Here is a 19,119-nt window from a genome sequence, read left to right as displayed (position 1 = left end):
GAGTTGCCAGGAGGCAATTTTTTAATAACATTCAATATTTCAGAAAAGTCATCATTTCAAAGCGCATGTTAGGGCCTCTGGAGGCCGGACTCGTGATTGTCTGAAGAGGTGGGGCTGGCAAAACTGACAATGAGGGGCGGGGGAAGTCAGGTCGACCCCCAGCTAGGCATAGACCCGAGAGGCAGGATGGGGGAGGCACAAACGTGTCGCAGAGACAGGACCAGCCAAACGCACAGCTGCCCCAGGGAACGACACGGACACCTGACCGAGCGCAGAGGAGCAAGAGTAGAGCCCCCTCTCAGGCCGGAAGTGAGCCGAGCCCTTTCTGCGGCGGACAGCAGTGAGTCCGCTCTATCTCCCTCACGGAGGACGGAAGTGGCCGCGGTGCCGCACCAATCCGTGCCCGGGCGGGCGCGCTGAGCCGGCACTCGGCGCCCGCCGCACTTCGCGGTCCCGGCGCGGCCGGCGGGTTGGTGAGCTGAGCAGGCCCCGCCCCTTTGTGCTGAGCTGCCGCCGCCGCCGCCGCCGCGTCGCGCCGCCGCCGGGGGATGATGAGGAGCGCGGGGCGGCGCTGCCCAGGGACTCGCGCCGCAGCTCAGCGCCAGTGAGCGACCCGCCCGGCCGCGCGGAGGAGCCGGAGCGGCGCCCCACTGCCCTGAGGCGGGTGATCTGGGCGCTTGGATGCCCGGTGCCTAGTGGGGACCCCCGGCCCGGCTCCCCCGGGACAGAGACCTGCGCCCGCCATGGGATGCTGCAGCTCGGCCGCACACGTGAGCGGGACCCGCTCCCCCCCCGTACAGCCCCCTCCCCCCCACCGCACCCCCGCGGGGACCCGCTCCCCCCCCCGTACAGCCCCCTCCCCCGCACCGCACCCCCGCGGGGTCCCGCTCCCCCCCCCGTACAGCCCCCTCCCCCCCACCGCACCCCCGCGGGGACCCGCTCCCCCCCCGTACAGCCCCCTCCCCCCCACCGCACCCCCGCGGGGACCCGCTCCCCCCCGTACAGCCCCCTCCCCCCCACCGCACCCCCGCGGGGACCTGCCCCCCGTACAGCCCCCTCTCTGCACCCCCGCGGGGACCTGCCCCCCGTACAGCCCCCTCTCTGCACCCCCGCGGGGACCCGCTCCCCCCCGTTCAGCCCCCTCTCTGCACCCCCGCGGGGACCCGCTCCCCCCCGTTCAGCCCCCTCTCTGCACCCCCGCGGGGACCCGCTCCCCCCCGTACAGCTCCCTCTCTGCACCCCCGCGGGGACCTGCCCCCCGTACAGCCCCCTCTCTGCACCCCCGCGGGGACCCGCTCCCCCCCGTTCAGCCCCCTCTCTGCACCCCCGCGGGGACCCGCTCCCCCCCGTTCAGCCCCCTCTCTGCACCCCCGCGGGGACCCGCTCCCCCCCCGTACAGCTCCCTCTCTGCACCCCCGCGGGGACCCGCTCCCCCCCCGTACAGCTCCCTCTCTGCACCCCCGCGGGGACCCGCTCCCCCCCCGTACAGCTCCCTCTCTGCACCCCCGCGGGGACCCGCTCCCCCCCCGTACAGCTCCCTCCTCTGCACCCCCGCGGGGACCTGCCCCCCCGTACCATGCCCCCTCCCCCCCACCGCACCCCCGCGGGGACCTGCCCCCCGTACTGTGCCCCCCCACCGCACCCCCGCGGGGACCTGCCCCCCGTACCGTGCCCCCCCCCACCGCACCCCCGCGGGGACCTGCCCCCTGTACCGTGCCCCCTCCCCTCCCTGCACCCCCGTACCGTGCCCCCTCCCCCCCACTGCCACCCCCGTGGGGACCTGCCCCCCGTACCGTGCCCCCTCCCCCCCACTGCCACCCCCGCGGGGACCTGCCCCCCGTACCGTGCCCCCTCCCCCCCACCGCACCACCGCGGGGACCTGTCCCCCGTACCGTGCCCCCTCCCCCCCACCGCACCCCCGCGGGGACCTGCCCCCCGTACCGTGCCCCCCCCACCGCACCCCCGCGGGGACCTGCCCCCTGTACCGTGCCCCCTCCCCTCCCTGCACCCCCGTACCGTGCCCCCTCCCCCCCACTGCCACCCCCGTGGGGACCTGCCCCCCGTACCGCGCCCCCGCCCCCCCCACCGCACCCCCGTGGGGACCTGCCCCCCATACCGTGCCCCCCCCACCGCACCCCCGCGGGGACCTGCCCCCTGTACCGTGCCCCCTCCCCTCACTGCACCCCCATACCGTGCCCCCTCCCCCCCACTGCCACCCCCGCGGGGACCTGCCCCCCATACCGTGCCCCCTCCCCCCCACCGCACCCCCGTGGGGACCTGTCCCCCGTACCGTGCCCCCTCCCCCCCCACTGCGCCCCCATACCGTGCCCCCTCCCCCCCACCGCTCCCCCCAGAGACCTGCCCCCCGTACCGTGCCACCTGCCCCCCACCGCACCCCCGCGGGGACCTGCCCCCCGTACCGTGCCCCCTCCCCCACACTGCACCCCCATACCGTGCCCCCTCCCCCCCACCGCACCCCCGCGGGGACCTGCCCCCCGTACCGTGCCCCTTCCCCCCCACCGCACCCCCGCGGGGACCTGCCCCCAGTACCGTGCCCCCTCACCTCACAGGGACCTGGCCCTCCTCTGTGCAGGGACCCGGGAGGACATGGTCCCCCCCATACAGCTCCACCTTCTTCTCACATTCCCCCCTTGCAAGGTGGTTCCCCACCTTTCCCCCCGTGGGTTGCGGAGTGCCCCCTCCCAGATTGCCGGGCGCGCCCTATTTGCTCTCCTCTCAGGGAGCCAAATGACCCTCCTTCACACGGTGCCCCCATCTCACCCATGGGACCTAGCCCCCCCATACAGCGCCCCCTTCCCCATGGTGCTCCATCTCACAGGGTACCCCTGTCGCCCTTCTTCACACCCTGCCTGCTCACCCCTGGATGGGAGGAAGGCGAGGATTCAGGGACACAAATTCATTACCTTGGGAGTAGAGCTCACAATAACTTCTCCTCTCTCTTCCTAGGGCAGGGCTCAGCTCCCCTCTCTGCAGACCCACCCCGACCCCTGGCCCCACTCTGCACTGGACCTCGCCAGCCATCTGGTTCCCCAACAGCCAGGGGAAGGGCTCCAGTCAGGCTGCAGGGCCCGGTCCTTTCCTCATGGCCTCACTAATCCCTGTAGCTCCTTTCCCTACACTGCCCCTGTCTGCTCTTTTTTGCCCTTGCTGCCTTTTTCTTGCTCCCTGGAGTGGTGCTGCCAGTCTCCTAGATGGGAGCCACAATGAATAGCTCTACCCAATGCTCCAGTTTGCAGCTCGTCTCCCATTTTAACACTCCCTTTGAGCACAATGTTCAGTGTAATAACATGTTTGTAGAATAGAAATGTTGCTATGTCCTACATAAACACTGGTACCAAACTATAGCCTTACTTTTCCACAGCCTCTTTAAAACTACATTAAATTAATAGATTTTAAAATCATGATTTCACGGGGCAATCGTGATACTTTAGTTAAAGTGTTGATAACTCTAGCCTTCCTATGCTTTTGGTATTTCCCATCAGCAGGCAGAAATCTGACCTGCTAGAGGTTAGGTCGTTGATTGCAGGGTTTTACAGCTACTGCCCCTGTTAGAAGGCAACGTGACTGGTAGTGTGGGGTCTTTCAAGTACTGCAGGTCATAGATGAAATCACCAAAAGAAATTTACATTTGTCTGGAGTTGACGGTCACAACAGGGGATGATGTGTGTGTGCGTGAATATCCATTTCTTCTGTCCCTAATGACTCATCAATGGTCTGAACTGAGTGTTTGTGTCCTGGCAGATTCAGACAGCTTTCTTACTAGGACTCTAAAAACACTGCTCGGAGCTTTCCAGTTGCACTAGGCTTCCCCTTTTCCAAACTGCTTTCATAACTATTTCACAGACTCTCTTGAGCATTTTTCTTTACCAGTCTGTGTACCTGGCATCGTTATTGCCCTCTTTGTTCTGTTCAAAATCAAAAAGATTATCTATGTATAACCTTGGAGACCTTTCATAAAGCAGGAGAAGTAGAGAATAACTAATTGTTTCATGCTTGGTACAGTTACAGGTTTGCACTGCTTGGTTTAAATTTTCCAGGTGGACTTGTATTTGTCAGTCAGGGTTCAGGAGGCTGTTAATACTATTCTGTTAAATCTTTCAACTGGGTTTCCTTATGACTGGCAAGTTGTGTCGTAAATGAGCTGTGCGTGTCCTTTTATATTCATAACATCTCAAGAACATCAAAGATCATCAAAGAGGCTGATAAAGGAGGTACTGTTGTCATCATGAACAGATCTGACTACCAAAAGGAGGCCGCCAGACAACTCTCCAACACCAAATTCTACAGGCCACTTCCCTCAGATCCCACTGATGAATACACTAAGAAACTGCAACATCTACTCAGGACACTCCCTACACTAACACAGGAACAAATCAACATACCCTTAGAGCCCCGACCAGGGTTATTCTATCTACTACCCAAGATCCACAAACCAGGAAATCCTGGACGCCCCATTATCTCGGGCATTGGCACTCTCACTGAAGGACTGTCTGGATATGTGGACTCTCTACTCAGATCCTATGCCACCAGCACTCCCAGCTATCTCCGTGACACCACTGATTTCCTGAGGAAACTACAATGCATTGATGACCTTCCAGAAAACACCATCCTAGCCACCATGGATGTAGAGGCTCTCTACACGAACATCTCTCACACAGATGGAATACAAGCTGTCAGGAACAGTATCCCTGATGATGTGACAGCACAACTGGCTGCTGAGCTCTGTGTCTTTATCCTCACACACAACTATTTCAAATTTGATGACAATATATATCTCCAGATCAGTGGCACCGCTAGGGGCACCCGCATGGCCCCACAATATGCCAATATTTTTATGGCACACCTAGAACAACGCTTCCTCAGCTCTCGTCCACTCATGCCCCTTCTCTACCTACGCTACATTGATGACATCTTCATCATCTGGACCCATGGGAAGGAGACTCTGGAAAAATTCCACCACGATTTCAACAGCTTCCACCCCACCATCAACCTCAGCCTGGACCAATCTACACGGGAGGTTCACTTCCTAGACACCATGGTGCAAATAAGTGATGGTCACATTACCACCACCCTATACCAAAAACCTACTGACCTCTATGCCTACCTTCATGCCTCCAGCTTCCATCCCGGGCACATCACACGATCCATTGTCTACAGCCAAGCACTGAGTACAACCGCATCTGCTCTAACCCCTCAGACAGCAGACCAGCACCTACAAAATCTCCACCAAGCATTCTCAAAACTACAATACCCGCACGAGGAAATGAGGAAATATGGAAACAGATCAACAGAGCCAGACGTGTACCCAGAAACCTCCTACTGCAAGACAAACCCAAGAAAGAAACCAACAGGACTCCACTGGCCATCACATACAGTCCCCAGCTAAAACCTCTCCAACGCATCATCAGGGATCTACAACCCATCCTGGACAATGATCCCACACTTTCACAGGCCTTGGGTGGCAGGCCAGTCCTCGCCCACAGGCAACCGGCCAACCTGAAACATATTCTCACCAGTAACTGCACACCGTACCATAGTAACTCTAGCTCAGGAACCAATCCATGCAACAAACCTCGATGCCAGCTCTGCCCACATATCTACACCAGCGACACCGTCACAGGACCTAACCAGATCAGCCACACCATCACTGGTTCATTCACCTGCACGTCCACCAATGTAATATATGCCATCATATGCCAGCAATGCCCCTCTGCTATGTACATCGGCCAAACTGGACAGTCACTACGGAAAAGGAAAAACGGACACAAATCAGATATTAGGAATGGCTATATACAAAAACCTGTAGGAGAACACTTCAACCTCCCTGGCCACACTATAGCAGACCTTAAGGTGGCCATCCTGCAGCCAAAAAACTTCCAGACCAGACTTCAAAGAGAAACTGCTGAGCTTCAGTTCATCTGCAAATCTGACACCATCAGCTCAGGATTAAACAAAGACTGTGAATGGCTTGCCAACTACAAAACCAGTTTCTCCTCCCTTGGTTTTCACACCTCAACTGCTCGAAGAGGGCCTCATCCTCCCTGATTGAACTAACCTCATTATCTCTAGCTTGCCTTCATATATATACCTGCCCCTGGAAATTTCCACTACATGCATCTGACGAAGTGGGTATTCACCCACAAAAGCTCATGCTCCAAAACGTCTGTTAGTCTATAAGGTGCCACAGGATTCTTTGCTGCTTTTACAGATCCAGACTAACGGCTACCCCTCTGATACATCTCAAGAACAGTTGACTCTCAAATTTCTTAACCAGGGTCCTGGTGGATCTCTTCAGATAATCCAAAAGAAAGTGTCTGAATATTTTAGGAGCTGCTGTTTTACTTAATCTGTTAGTTGTTGGATAGGATACTACAAATTTAGTAGTGCCTCTGTTTCTACCACCCTGCCTCATTACTTAGTGAGCGTCTTGGATTCCTCTTTTCCCTTTCCTGCTGCTTCTATAAATCATTCCTGCCTTTCTACTCCATCTCCTTGTCTGAGCAAAGCTCCATCAGACTCTCTTCCTACTCCATGTTGCTGTCATCTACTGCTCCTTGACTCTTCCCCAGCCAGCTTTCTCTCAGATTTGACATGTGACTCCTTTTTTCTTCTCGTCACAACCTCCCACACTTATTCTTGGTGACTTCAATTTCTGTGTTGATGTCTCATTGGATTCATTAACTACACAACTCCTTGCCTTCACTCATTTGATCACTCAGCTGTGGATCAGATCATCCATTCAGTAGAAAAGCTGATCACTTGACACTGACTTCACCAGCTATCTTTTCATCTCAGAGCACTCATTATCGAAGTTCTCTCTTTCTGATTGCCACTTCATGTCTTTTAACATAGACCACTTGCCCCCTGCTCCTCAGGGTCCACCTGCACCTGATGTGACCTCTCTCCCTTTCAAGATGTCCATGTTCTCCCTCCAGCATTGACTTCGCTCTTCCACCATTTGTTTCCTCTGCTCCTGTTTCTTATTTCATTGCAATGTTTCTTTCTTCTTTAGCTCTGCCATCTTTCTGGTCAAACAGTAATGCATTTCACAATCCCTTTTGCATGTATGCAGTCATTGACTCTGTCCTTTAGACGTTCCTCTCTCTCTCTGCCATATCCCTCTCCATACAGGAATTTGCTTACTTCAGAGGCAAAATTGATAAAATCCTTCATGATTTCACTCCTCATCTTCATTTTATCTTTCTATACTCAACACCCCTTTCTGTATGTGTCCTGTCTGTTCTCTCCATCTCCATCTCGTCCATCTACCCCTGTATCCCAATCTCTTAACCATCCTCGCCCCTGCATTCTTTCCTTCAGTCCATTGCTGTCCTGTTTCTTTTCCCTCCCAGTGCAGTTAAGGTCTAATCTACTCTATCTTCAAAGCTAACCATCAACCCCGGCCTGCCTCTCTACCTACCCTACCTTTGAACTCATTGAACGTACAGTTTACAACAATTGCCTTGAGTTCTCTCCTTCATCTTCATTCTAGATTCATAGAATCATAGAACTGGAAGGGACCTCGAGAGGCCGTCTAGTCTAGTCCCCTGCACTTGTGGCAGGACTAATTATCTTCATCATTCTTGACAGGTGTTTGTCTAACCTGCTCTTAAAAATCTCCAACAATGGAGATTACAGAACCTCACTAGGCAATTTATTCTAGTGCTTAACCACCCTGACCGTTAGGAAGTTTTTCCTAATGTCCGACCTAAACTTCCCTTGCTGCAATTTAAATCCATTGCTTCTTGTCCTATCCTCAGAGGTTAAGAGAAACAATTTTTCTTCCTCCTCTTTATCACAACCTTTTTCATACTTGAAAACTACTATCATGTCCCCTCTCAGTCTTCTCTTTTCCAGACTAAACAAATCCAATTTTTTGAATCTTCCCTTGTTTTCTAGATCTTTAATAATTTTTGTCGCTCTTCTCTGGACTTTCTCCAATTTCTCCACATCCTTCCTGAAATGTGGCACCCAGAACTGGGTACAATACTCCAGTTGAGGCCTAAACAGAGCTGAGTAGAGCCGAAGAATTACTTCTCGTGTCTTGCTTACAACGCTCCTGCTAATACATTCCAGAATATTTGCTTTATTTGCAACAGCAGTACACTGTTGACTCATATTTAGTTTGTGGTCCACTAAGCTCCACCCCCCCCCCCGATCCCTTTCCACAGTACTCCTTCCGAGGCAGTCATTTCTCATTTTGTATGTGCGCAGCTGATTGTTCTTTCCTAAGTGGAGTACTTTGCATTTGTCCTTATTGAATTTCATCCTATTTACTTCAGACCATTTCTCCAGTTTGTCTAGATCATTTTGAATTTTAATTCTAGCCTTCCCAGCTTGGTATCATCCACAAAACTTAATGGCACTTATAATCATTGATGAAGATATTGAACAGAACCGATCCCTGCAGGACCCCACTCGCTGTGCCCTTCCAGCATGACTATGAACCACTGATGATTACTCCCTAGGAATGATTTTTCCAACCAGTTATGCACCCACCTTATAGTAGCTCCATCTCGGTCAGGGGTGGGCAAACTTTTTGGCCCGAGGGCCACATCTGGGTATGGAAATTGTATGGCGGGCCCTGAATGCGCACGAAATTGAGGGTTGGGGTGCGGGAAAGAGTGAGAGTTCTGTCTGGGGCTGCAGGCCCTGAGGTGGGGCCAGAAATGAGGAGTTCAGTGTGCAGGAGGGGGCTCTGAATGGGGTCAAGGGGTTGGGGTATGAGTGGGGGGCTGAGGGCTCCGGCTGGCAATGTGGGCTCTGGGATGCAGGCAGGTGGAATCTAGGGGTTCAGAGGGTGGGAGAGGGATCAGGGCTGGGGCAGGGGCAGGGGGTTGGGTCACGAGAGGAGATCGGGGCGCTAGCTCTGGGCGGCGTTTACCTCAAGCAGCTCCCAGAAGCAGTGGCATGTCTCCCCTCCGGCTCCTGTGCAGAGGCACGGTGCTGGCCAGGCGGCTCTGTGTGATGCCCCGGCTCTGCGAGGTTCCCAGCCAATGGGAGCTGCAGGGGCAGTGCTTGCAGTGGGGGCAGCATGTGGAGCCTCCTGGCTGCCTGTATGTGTAGGAGCTGGAGGGGGGACATGCTGCTGCTGCTTCTGGGAGCCACCCGGAGCGGGGCAAGCCCTGGATGCCGCTCTTCAGCAGAAGTCAAGGACCGGATTAAAATGTCTGAAGGGCCGAATGCGGCCCCTGGGCCATAGTTTGCCCACCCCTTACCTAGGTTTTATTTCTCTAGTTCGTTTATGAGACGGTCATGCAAGACAGAATCAAAAGCTTGACTAAAGTCAAGATCTACCACGTCTACTGCTTTCCCGCCCCCGCAACCCCCCTGCCCCGCATCCACAAGGCTTGTTACCCTGTCAAAAAAAAAAAGCTATCAGATTGGTTTGACACGATTTTTTTTTTTTGACAAATCCATGCTGACTTGTTACTTGTCATCTTATTATCTTCTAGATGTTTGCTAACGATTGCTTAATTATTTGCTCTATTATCTTTCCGGGTACAGAAGTTAAGCTGACTGGTCTGTAATTCCTCACATTGTCCTTATTTCCCTTTTTTTTAGATTGGCACTATATTTGCTCTTTTCCAGTCTTCTGGAATCTCACCTGTCTTCCATGACTTCTCAGAAATAATTGCTAATGGCTCAGATATCTCCTCAGTCAGCTTCTTGAGTATTCTAAGTATTTTATCAGGCCTGGTAACTTGAAGACATCTAATATGTCCTAGTCATTTTTAAATTCTTCCTATCTAGCTTCCACACTCTCCTCTAAACTACTAGCAATTCTAAAGATCTCTTCCTGGCCAAGTTTGAAGACTTCTATTCCATTGCTACCCTCTTCGATAATATCAAAAGCAGCAGAGGTCAATCATCCTGAGCACTCTCCCTGGAATTCTGCAAAACTGTCCTGTGATTATTCTCCTCAGGCTTCTCCTATCTCTGATAGTTCTCTTCCTTCTGTCCTCCACCACTGTCTCTGGAGTTACTTCTGAGCCCCTTCCTCTTTATTTTTTTATTTTACAGCTAGTTTTATCTCCTTCTGGCTCAGTGGTTCTCAAACTTTTGTACTGGTGACTCCTTTCACCCAATAAACCTTTGAGTACAACCCACATTATAAATTAAAAACACTTTTTTAATATTGAACACTATTATAAATGCTGGGGTGAAGTGGGGTTGGGGTGGAGACTGACAGCTCTCGACCCCCCATGTAATAACTTTGTGATGCCCTGAGGGGTCCCGACCCCTAGTTTGAGAACCCCTGTTCATCTAATCCTGCCCTACAGCATGCATCTCTGGTATCTGTCCTTGGATGCCGCACCATCAGTTTAAGTTTAACATGACTAGTACCAAGCTCCTTTTGTTTTCTTTTACACCTTCTCAGCTGCCCCATCTGTCTCTGTAGAAAACACCACCATCTTCCCTGTCACTCAAGACCTTAATTTGGGAGGTATTTTTTATTTCTCCTTCCTTACCTCACACACTTAGCTATATGCAAACACCATTGCTTCTTCGACCACAATATTTCTCTGACCTGTCCTTTGTTTTCTATCCCTTCAGCTAAATATCTCATTTGGGCCCTCGTGATTGCCTGACTTCATTTCTGCAGTGTTCTTCTTTCTGATCTTCCTGACACTCGCATCACCCTTCTTCAGTTCATACAAAAATTGCTGCTAACATAGCCTTCCTTGCCTGTTGTTTAGACCATGTCATCCCTCCACTGACTCCCCATCCACCTGAGGTTTGAAATGGTCACTGAAGTCTTTGCATAACTGCTCTGCCCTTGTCTCATTTCTCATCAGCCACCTTCTTTGCTGCCCCATCAATGCCAACTTCATTTGACAATTTATCAGCTTCTCATGCAAATGTATCTCTGCTGTCTCCTGTGCTTACATCTATGCACAAGGTTCTTCTAAAGACCAGCTGCAGTTATGATGCCTATGGGACACTAACTTACACTGACAAATATGAGATGTACAGAGGATTAATTGGTATACTTGTTTATTTACAGAAAACCTTTTAATTGTTATGCCGTGGCCCATTCCCACCTTGACCACTATACTAATTTTTACCGTTTTTTAATTTTTTTGTCTGTAGTGTGTGAGCTCCTTAGGGGGAAGTACCTAGCATATTGTGAGTGCTGTGTGAAACTATAACTAAGCCACAGGCCAGACTCGTGATTTTTTTTTTTGTGGGCACTGTGGAGGGGGAGGGTGGTAAGAAAGAGACACTTGGATGTGGGGAAAAACACTTCATAACAGTTGTGAAAAAGTAGCTCTATGTTCAGACTGCACGAAGCAGAGCAAAATTTTATGTAGCTTCCCTGGGGTAGTAGTGGTGCCATAACAATTTCTCAGAGGGGTAGCCATGTTAGTCTGGATCTGTAAAAACAACAAAGAGTCCTGTGGCACCTTATAAACTAACAGACGTATTGGAGCATGAGCTTTCGTGGGTGAATACCCACTTTGTCGGATCTGACGAAGTGGGTATTCATCCACAAAAGCTCATGCTCCAATACGTCTGTTAGTCTATAAGGTGCCACAGGACCCTTTGCTGCTCTAACAATTTCTACTATTCTCTCTTATAGTGGTCTTGGGGTTTACCCAAGAAAGCCCAAGTTTAAACTCAAGGAAAACTTGGATTTTGTGTTTTATTGTGAAGTTCTTTACCTTAATAAGGGAGAAAAACAGAATTTGCCATTGAATCAACAGCTTCCCTTTTTGACTCTGGTATTGACTGAATTGTTGACATAATTCTTTACTTCTAAACTGGCTGATCAGAACTATGGGAAGTGTATTTCCTCACAACATTATCAGAGAGAAAGCAAGATATCAGAGTCTTTCTTAATATATGCACTACAAGTAGGAAGGTTGGAAATGTACTCTTTTACTTACTCATTTTCATTGCATTAGGTTAGATTAAGATTTGTGTGAGAAGGGCTTGGGATCTTTCAGGCAATATAATGCCATGAGTGGGATAAATAGAGCACATCTTATTCTATAAACTTCTGGTTGTGACCTTGGCTTTACAGATTAAAAGAGTACGTTACTACAAAGGCTGGTGATGACAGACCGTGCAACGACTCTCACATGCAAGGTGTTTCAAAATAAAATGCTTGGAGCTAATCTCAAAGCAATTATTTTCATAGCCCTTTTGATAAAACTTGATTTCGCTCATATATCTCTGAATATTTGGATGATCTGTTACTTACTAGATGGACAAGAACAAGAAGCAGTGGTCTCAAGTTGCAATGGGAGAGGTCTAGGTTGGATATTAGGAAACACTAATTCAGTAGGAGGGTGGTGAAGCACTGGAATGGGTTACCTAGGGAGGTGGTGGAATCTCCATCCTTACGTTTTTAAGGCCTGGCTTGACAAAGCCCTGGCTGGGATGATTTAGTTGGTGTTGGTCCTGCTTTGAGCAGGGGGTTGGACTAGATGAGCTTGTGAGGTCCCTTCCAACCCTGATATTCTATGATTCTATGAATGTTGCCCTTAATTATCACACAGTGGTGAGATATTTTGCAGTTATACTTGTCTGTAATGTTAAAAATACTACAGCAGGTATATTTGTGTTCCACTGATTTTTCTTTTATAAATTAATTCACCAGTTTATAATTAAACACAGAATTGGTTCATCTTAACATTAAATACAGAAAACTAAACTAATGCAGTAATTAAAATTGCAAATTAAAATGCACATGCATCAGAAAATGAAAAAGCCAAAGTTCTTGTTGTAGTTCTTAGCTTGCTCACTGTGTACATACTGATTGTTAATGTATACATTTAACTGCCTAAATTGTAATAAAAAATACTACATACTTACACTGTGGCTGAATTACTTTTGATCTTCATTTCCTTGCTTTCTGTTTAGTATAGTACATGGACGTTACAGTTGATAAACAGTAACAACAAGAAACAGATCCCTTCCTTGAGCAGGAGTCAGTGTGAAAGCATAATGCTTATACGCACAGCACAATACAATACCCAACAAGTGGAACATGAAGCATAGTCATAGCTGCAATGCATTGTTGAATGATGGATTTGAAGCATTTGTGCAGTTGGTCTTAAGATTTCAGATTTAAGTAAATTATATATAGTTTCCCCTTTTGAGACAGAATGGGGAGTGATCCTTTTAAGTGTGGCACTGGAGTTGTATAACTGGTGTCTGGAACTCAGAAAATTTTATTTTCAACCACTTAATACATATGGTAAATAATGATCTATGGCATTTTAATTATCCTTTTTTGTGTGTCTGCGTCTCAACTTTTCACGGGCTTGAAAAATTATGCCCATTCGTCAGTAGTAAGTGGGACATTTTCCCTCATGAGTTTGGGGACCTACCCCATAAAATTCTTTGGAGTGTAAGTTTTGATTAAAATAAGTCTCTAGTCTTCCAAATGTAAAGTAGTGCAGTGATGTCTTCCAGAGTATGCAAACCACACAGCAGCAGTGCCTCCGCTGCTGCTCACTTCTTCTGCAGCAGAACAAAATTAATGACTATTTTCACTGCTATCTGGTAAGCTGGGGTAATAGTAATGGCAACAACAACAAACACCTTATGTAGCAACAAGGCTTAGAATCCAGGTCTACAGACTCCATCTCTCAGAGCTCTCTCTGGAAGACAATAAAAATAGCTGTGTAGATGTTTGGCTCTGATTGGGGTTCAGGCTGTGTAACCTAGCCTCTTCCCCAGGCTTCAGAGCCCAAGCTCCATCACAAGCCCAGACATCTACGTGGCTATTTTTAGTACCATAGCGGAACCGAATCTGTAATCATTGACTCAGAGATTTTCTATGTTGACATACCCAGTGAAACTGTCAGCAGTCAGTGCTCTGCTCATGCTTGAGAAAGCTATGAGCAGCAGCAGAGGTGAGCACTACATCTTGGAAGATGGGGACTCAAATGCAGGGGCGGCTCCAGGCCCCAGCACGCCAAGCACGTGCTTGGGATGGCAAGCCACAGGGGGTGCTCTGCCGCGCCGTGAAGGTGGTAGGCAGACTGCCTTCGGCGGCTTGCCTGCGGGGGGTCCGCTGGTCCCGTGGCTTTGGTGGACCTCCTGCAGGCGTGCCTGCGGAGGGTCTGCTGGTCCTGCGGCAGGTCTGTTGGTCCTGCAGCTTTGGTGAACCTCCCGCAGGCATGCCTGTGGGAGGTCCGCCGAAGCCGCAGGACCAGTGGACCCTGCGCAGGCAAACCGCCAGAGGCAGCCTGCATGCCATGCTTGGGGCAGCAAAATCACTAGAGCCGCCCCTGCTCAAATGGATGCTGAGAAATGAGTAGAATAGCAGACTCTCTTCCTAGTATCCAGAAAGTTTAGTCTCCCTTCCAACAGATGGGAGATGGTGCTTGAAACTTAGCCTCTGGCTAGTCGGTGTCTGATAATATAAAAGGTGATGCCTCCAAACAGGGTCCAGGGACAGTGGACCAGGGACCTTGCTAGAAATCCCAGTGCTGTTTCTTTTCTTAGACTGTAGGTAATATTGGGTGGCCTTGTCACCAGGGCATTCTGCTTCCTTTTGTTATGTATCGACCTCTGGCTAGTAAGTGTCGGGTAATTCCGCCCCCTCCTCCCCAAAGCCCTGCTGCATGCAGTTATACAAGGTATGCAAGTAACTTTTTAGTTCTGAATATCAAGGAGAGTTTTTAATGGTGGCTTTTCCCCCCCTAATTGTGACCATTTCTCCCTGGGGTCTAGCCCTACGTAAAGTTTGACGTTACGGCATTGGTGTTACAGCATTCAAACCATCTCTGAATTATCTGCATCAGAAATCATTACAGTGTTAAAAGTATTTTTTTAACCACTTCAGCCTTTGAATTATCTGAGGAGGCTTTCTTCAAACTTTAAAACACAATCTTTGGGCTGAGACCAGACATGGAAAGTCCTTATCTTCAAAGGAGAGTTTTGCTGGAAATTATGCAAACGAGAAAAGTTCGTCTTGCAACCATCACCACAAGTGTTGGAATAAAAACCTGTAATATGCTGTCCCCAACCTACCTTGTGTAAAAACATTGTGTCAACCTTTAGATTTTAAGCTTGGTGGTGGTTTTTCAGTGCGTGTGCTGTATCCTGAAATTGTCCACTTTGGTTTGCCCCTTATGAAAAGAGGGCAAGCTTATTTTAGTGGCTCATGGTATGGTAAAGAGTCAGCTGTCTTTCTAGTTTTATTCCTCCTTCTGAGGAGGTCTTCTCACTTATTGTAGCTACATTTGTATAATTAGCCAAAAGGGCAAAATACACTTTCAATTAAATGCATTCCAGTGGTTACTTTTTTGACTGACCTAATTATCTTTTGCAAGCTAACTTGAGTGCAACTGTGCATCACACATCTTTTCTTCTTTGAATTTCTTTCACTTGGAGAAGCTGGTGGAAAAGGCTATCATTCTTTCCAATCTCTGCTACCGGAAGCCAGTTTTTACAAAGCGTGCTGCCTTATGTCCTTTTCCTATTGATCTGAATTTTTATTCAAGCTACCAGTTCATGGACAGTGCTTGGAAAAGTTTAGTTGTACTGGTTCACCATGGGGAACAATTCTATATTGGCGGAGGAATGAAGACATTCTTTTAGTTCATCCAATCCATTTTTAATATCTGTGATTTTTATGAAGCAATTCCCTTCCATTGCATTTGATGTCATTGGATCAAATCTCCAGCCATCCTGGGAGTCTTCTAGAGAGACACTGAATTTTTGACACAAAAAAAAGCCAGAACTTCTTATGGATCCTTTTCAGGCTGTCTTTGTACATCATAATGGAGCAAAAAGGGCACAAATCTTAACTCCTTTGTTTTTGAAGACTGTCTTTAAATTTTTAAAGATTACAAGTAAGGGAAGAAGCAAACACAGTTTCTACAGACCATACCCTATGTAGCACTAGAGTTGGAGATTAATGCTTTATGGTATTTAGAAGCTGGGATTCCATGTTACTTTTCCTATGGTAGTTCCTAACTGCAGCTATTCTAAAGATAATAGCTGCTGAAATGAGGGGCAGGGGGCATGTGAGCTAATCTGGTATTCAGAATGTACTGATATTATGGGCTGGTGATTTGCTCAATGCTGTGTAGTAAGTTAAGAATCCCAGCTTTCCAATAATACTTGTTTCTGAGTTCTTGAAATTTTTAAAATTAACTGATCCTGTGGTCTAAATGGTATTTTTTGATAGTTGTCCAAGAAGGAATATTCCAAGTCCTGTACTGAGATGACTGTGTTAATTCCTTCCTTATTCATGAGCTGTAGAAGCTATTTTAATGCCATGGCCAATGACAGCAGCTTTTTTTTTCTTTACTGGAGTTGTTCTTCAGACTCCACCCATTATTTTAAATAGGGACTTCAGGAAAATGAGTATTTGCAAAAATAACTTCCTCCTCCTAAGGCAGTAAATGATCTGTAAGTCGAATTGGTATATTATTCCCCTCCCATGAATCCGGCAGAACCCTCTTTATGTAAATACGTACTTTAATTGCCTGCAGAGTCCTCAAGCACTACCATCTTACTTCTGGTTTAATTATTTTTTAGTTATAGGGCTAACATTTTGGACCCGTAAGCAAGGTAAATTTTCTTCACAGTATTCAGATAAATGCAAATTAGTAGTGTAACCCCCACACCCACCCACCCTATATCCCTGTTACAGGAAATGTGCAAACTTGTGACTTTTTCATTTCTTTTTGGAATGTTGTTTGCTTTCACTCAGATTTTGGTATTCATACAAGACTTTCACTGAGCTTGACTCCCTGCTTCATTATGCAGTGATATGGAACAATGCACATGGCTAAGGCAAGCAGGATTTTGTTCATGGTGTTGAATTTGTGATAACACGTTCATTTAGAGTCAAAGAATATCAAGGTTGGAAGGGACCTCAGGAGATCATCTAGTCCAACCCCCTGCTCAAAGCAGGACTATCCCCAGACAGATTTTTGCCCCAGATTGCTAAATGGCCCCCTCAAGGATTAAACTCACAACCTTGGGTTTAGCAGGCCAATGCTCAAACCATTGAGCTATCCCTCACCCCAAGCATTTGTCTTACCACATGCATATGCAAAATTACAACTTCACAGTAGGATCTCCATTTGAAGAAACTCATCTTTGCCTGTGAGGAAAAGAGCTGTTCTGAAATAATTGCAAAGGCAGTATAGAAAGAAAGACTTCCAAGTTGCCTTTGTGTACGTTTTCAAGACTGGATTTATTTATCTTTTAGGATGTATTGGTGAAGCTTCTAAAGAATTTGGTTTATAAATTGATTAGTAGGTGGGGGGAAATGCAGGATAGTTTCTAATGCTGGATATATAGTCTTGCTGTGGTCTCTGTATGTTCCTTGTACCACCAAGATCAAGTCAATGAAAATAGTTTTTTAAAAAAATCTAAAATGAGATTATGCCAAAATTGTATTGGAAATAGTAGAAAATGCAAACTGTATGTTTTGCCCATTAGAATGCTGCTGTCAAGGTTCCACGAAACTCCTTAGAACTGTTCCCTTGTCTTTTTTTTCCTGCTAGAAATGTGAAATGGCTTGTTCTTTTCACTCTTGTTCTTCTCACTGTTTTGAACTTCAAAGTCCACTCATAAATAGTCAGATTTTATTAAATGCAATTTCTCGTTGACAAACCAGTTTGAGCGAAGGACACCCTTTAAGCGATTACTTTGCAAATTGCTATAAGTGTCTATGGTGGATGGCAAGATCATTATTTTTTACAGCAGTACTGTGCAGGTCATGAGGTCTTGCAATGGCTGTGATGTTTTGTGTCCTCAAGTTCTAACTTTAGAAAATGTAAAGGGATGACAAATTTCTTTTGTTTGAGACAGCTACTCATCAGGCTATAGGGGAATGCATAGGAGGAGGGGCAGCTTTCTCTGTGGAATTTTCCTGAGGTCTCTAATTTGATGGTTATATCTTACTCTTTTCTCTCACCCTAATTTCACATTTTCATGAAGCTAAAAATAAATTAATAGGAACTAACTTGCAGATAACTGTTGAAGATATAATCTAATATTGTCCTAATAAAACTTCAAAATATTCTAATATTTAGGACTTGTGATTTCAGAGCTGCATTGGAATTCAAGGAGTCTGTGAAGCAGATTGTATTTACTGCTAATTATACAAAATGTGAATGAAATAATTTATATTATTTCAGCGACTGAGAAAACTGCTCTGAAAATAAGGTGTTCTTTCTTTGGTCTGAGAACTATTGAAAAAGAGAAAAAGCATTTCATTATTGATATTCAGATTGTAAGTCATTTGTGTATGAAAGTTATGTGGAGTATCCTTATTTATGATGAGTAGTTCTGTTTTCTAGTCAAATGCCTACTATTTTCAGATAGGTGTTTTTTAAGCACTTTAATTAAAACACTTTCAGTGGTGGTTAAAAGTATGGATTTTTCTCCCATCATAGGTCTATAATTGTAACTGTCAAATATCAGCCTGTTACTGATTTGCCAGTTCTGTTAGATTTCAAGATATGTAATGGCTATGTATGTTGTTCATAGCTGCCGTGAGGGTACCTTTCTAATCCTGTGAAAACAAAGTAATAAATGAGTCATAGAATCTACTGACTGCAAAGATGACATTGTAATTGTAATCATATGACATGGATGGATTCATAAATGGTTTGTAAACAAACTTTTTCAAGATTGTCAGTTTCATACTGCCTCGTTGATAATATATTAATAATTCAAGTGTTGGTTCATGCACTCTAAATTACACTTAAATTATGTTGAAAATTTGCAAATACAATATAAGGAGTAGGGGAGCACTTCATGAAGTAGTAGGTGTGGGATCATTGCATTAATGTTACGTTTAGTCGCTAAAGAACAACACAATATAAGATGTTCATTCTCCTCGATGACTGAGAATAACTTTGTAGTGCTGTATAATGAAAAGGCTGCTGCTTCCCTTCCTAGCAGAAGTGTTGAGTTGTGTGAGCATGCAGAGCAGATGTACATGTTCAGTATAGAAAGGAGAAGTATGGTCACCTAGTGGGTATGTCCACACTGCAATAAAACATCTGTGGCAGTCCTATGTTAGCTAACCCAGGCTTGTGGGGCTATAAAATTGCAATATAGATGTTTGGGCTCAGGAGAGGCTCTCAGAACCCAGGCTCCTGCCTGAGCTGG

General features: G+C 47.6%; 1 protein-coding gene across 2 annotated transcripts in view; it reads left to right on the top strand.

Moving 5' to 3' along the window:
• Window positions 1–612: 612 nt before the first annotated feature.
• SLC44A1 (solute carrier family 44 member 1) overlaps window positions 613–19,119 on the top strand; it is a 97,810-nt gene continuing 79,303 nt past the window's right edge. For both annotated transcript variants that reach the window (XM_030567236.1, XM_030567235.1), the window contains exon 1: window positions 613–770. In XM_030567236.1, coding sequence (XP_030423096.1) covers window positions 744–770 — 27 coding nt within the window. In that variant the 5' untranslated portion in view covers window positions 613–743. The remainder of the gene's footprint in view (window positions 771–19,119) is intronic.

This window comes from Gopherus evgoodei, chromosome 6 (assembly GCF_007399415.2).
Source record: "Gopherus evgoodei ecotype Sinaloan lineage chromosome 6, rGopEvg1_v1.p, whole genome shotgun sequence".
NCBI classification, from domain to species: Eukaryota; Metazoa; Chordata; order Testudines; family Testudinidae; genus Gopherus; species Gopherus evgoodei.
The sequence above is the reverse complement of the archived record's forward strand: the minus strand, read 5'-3'. Positions and strand labels throughout refer to the sequence as shown.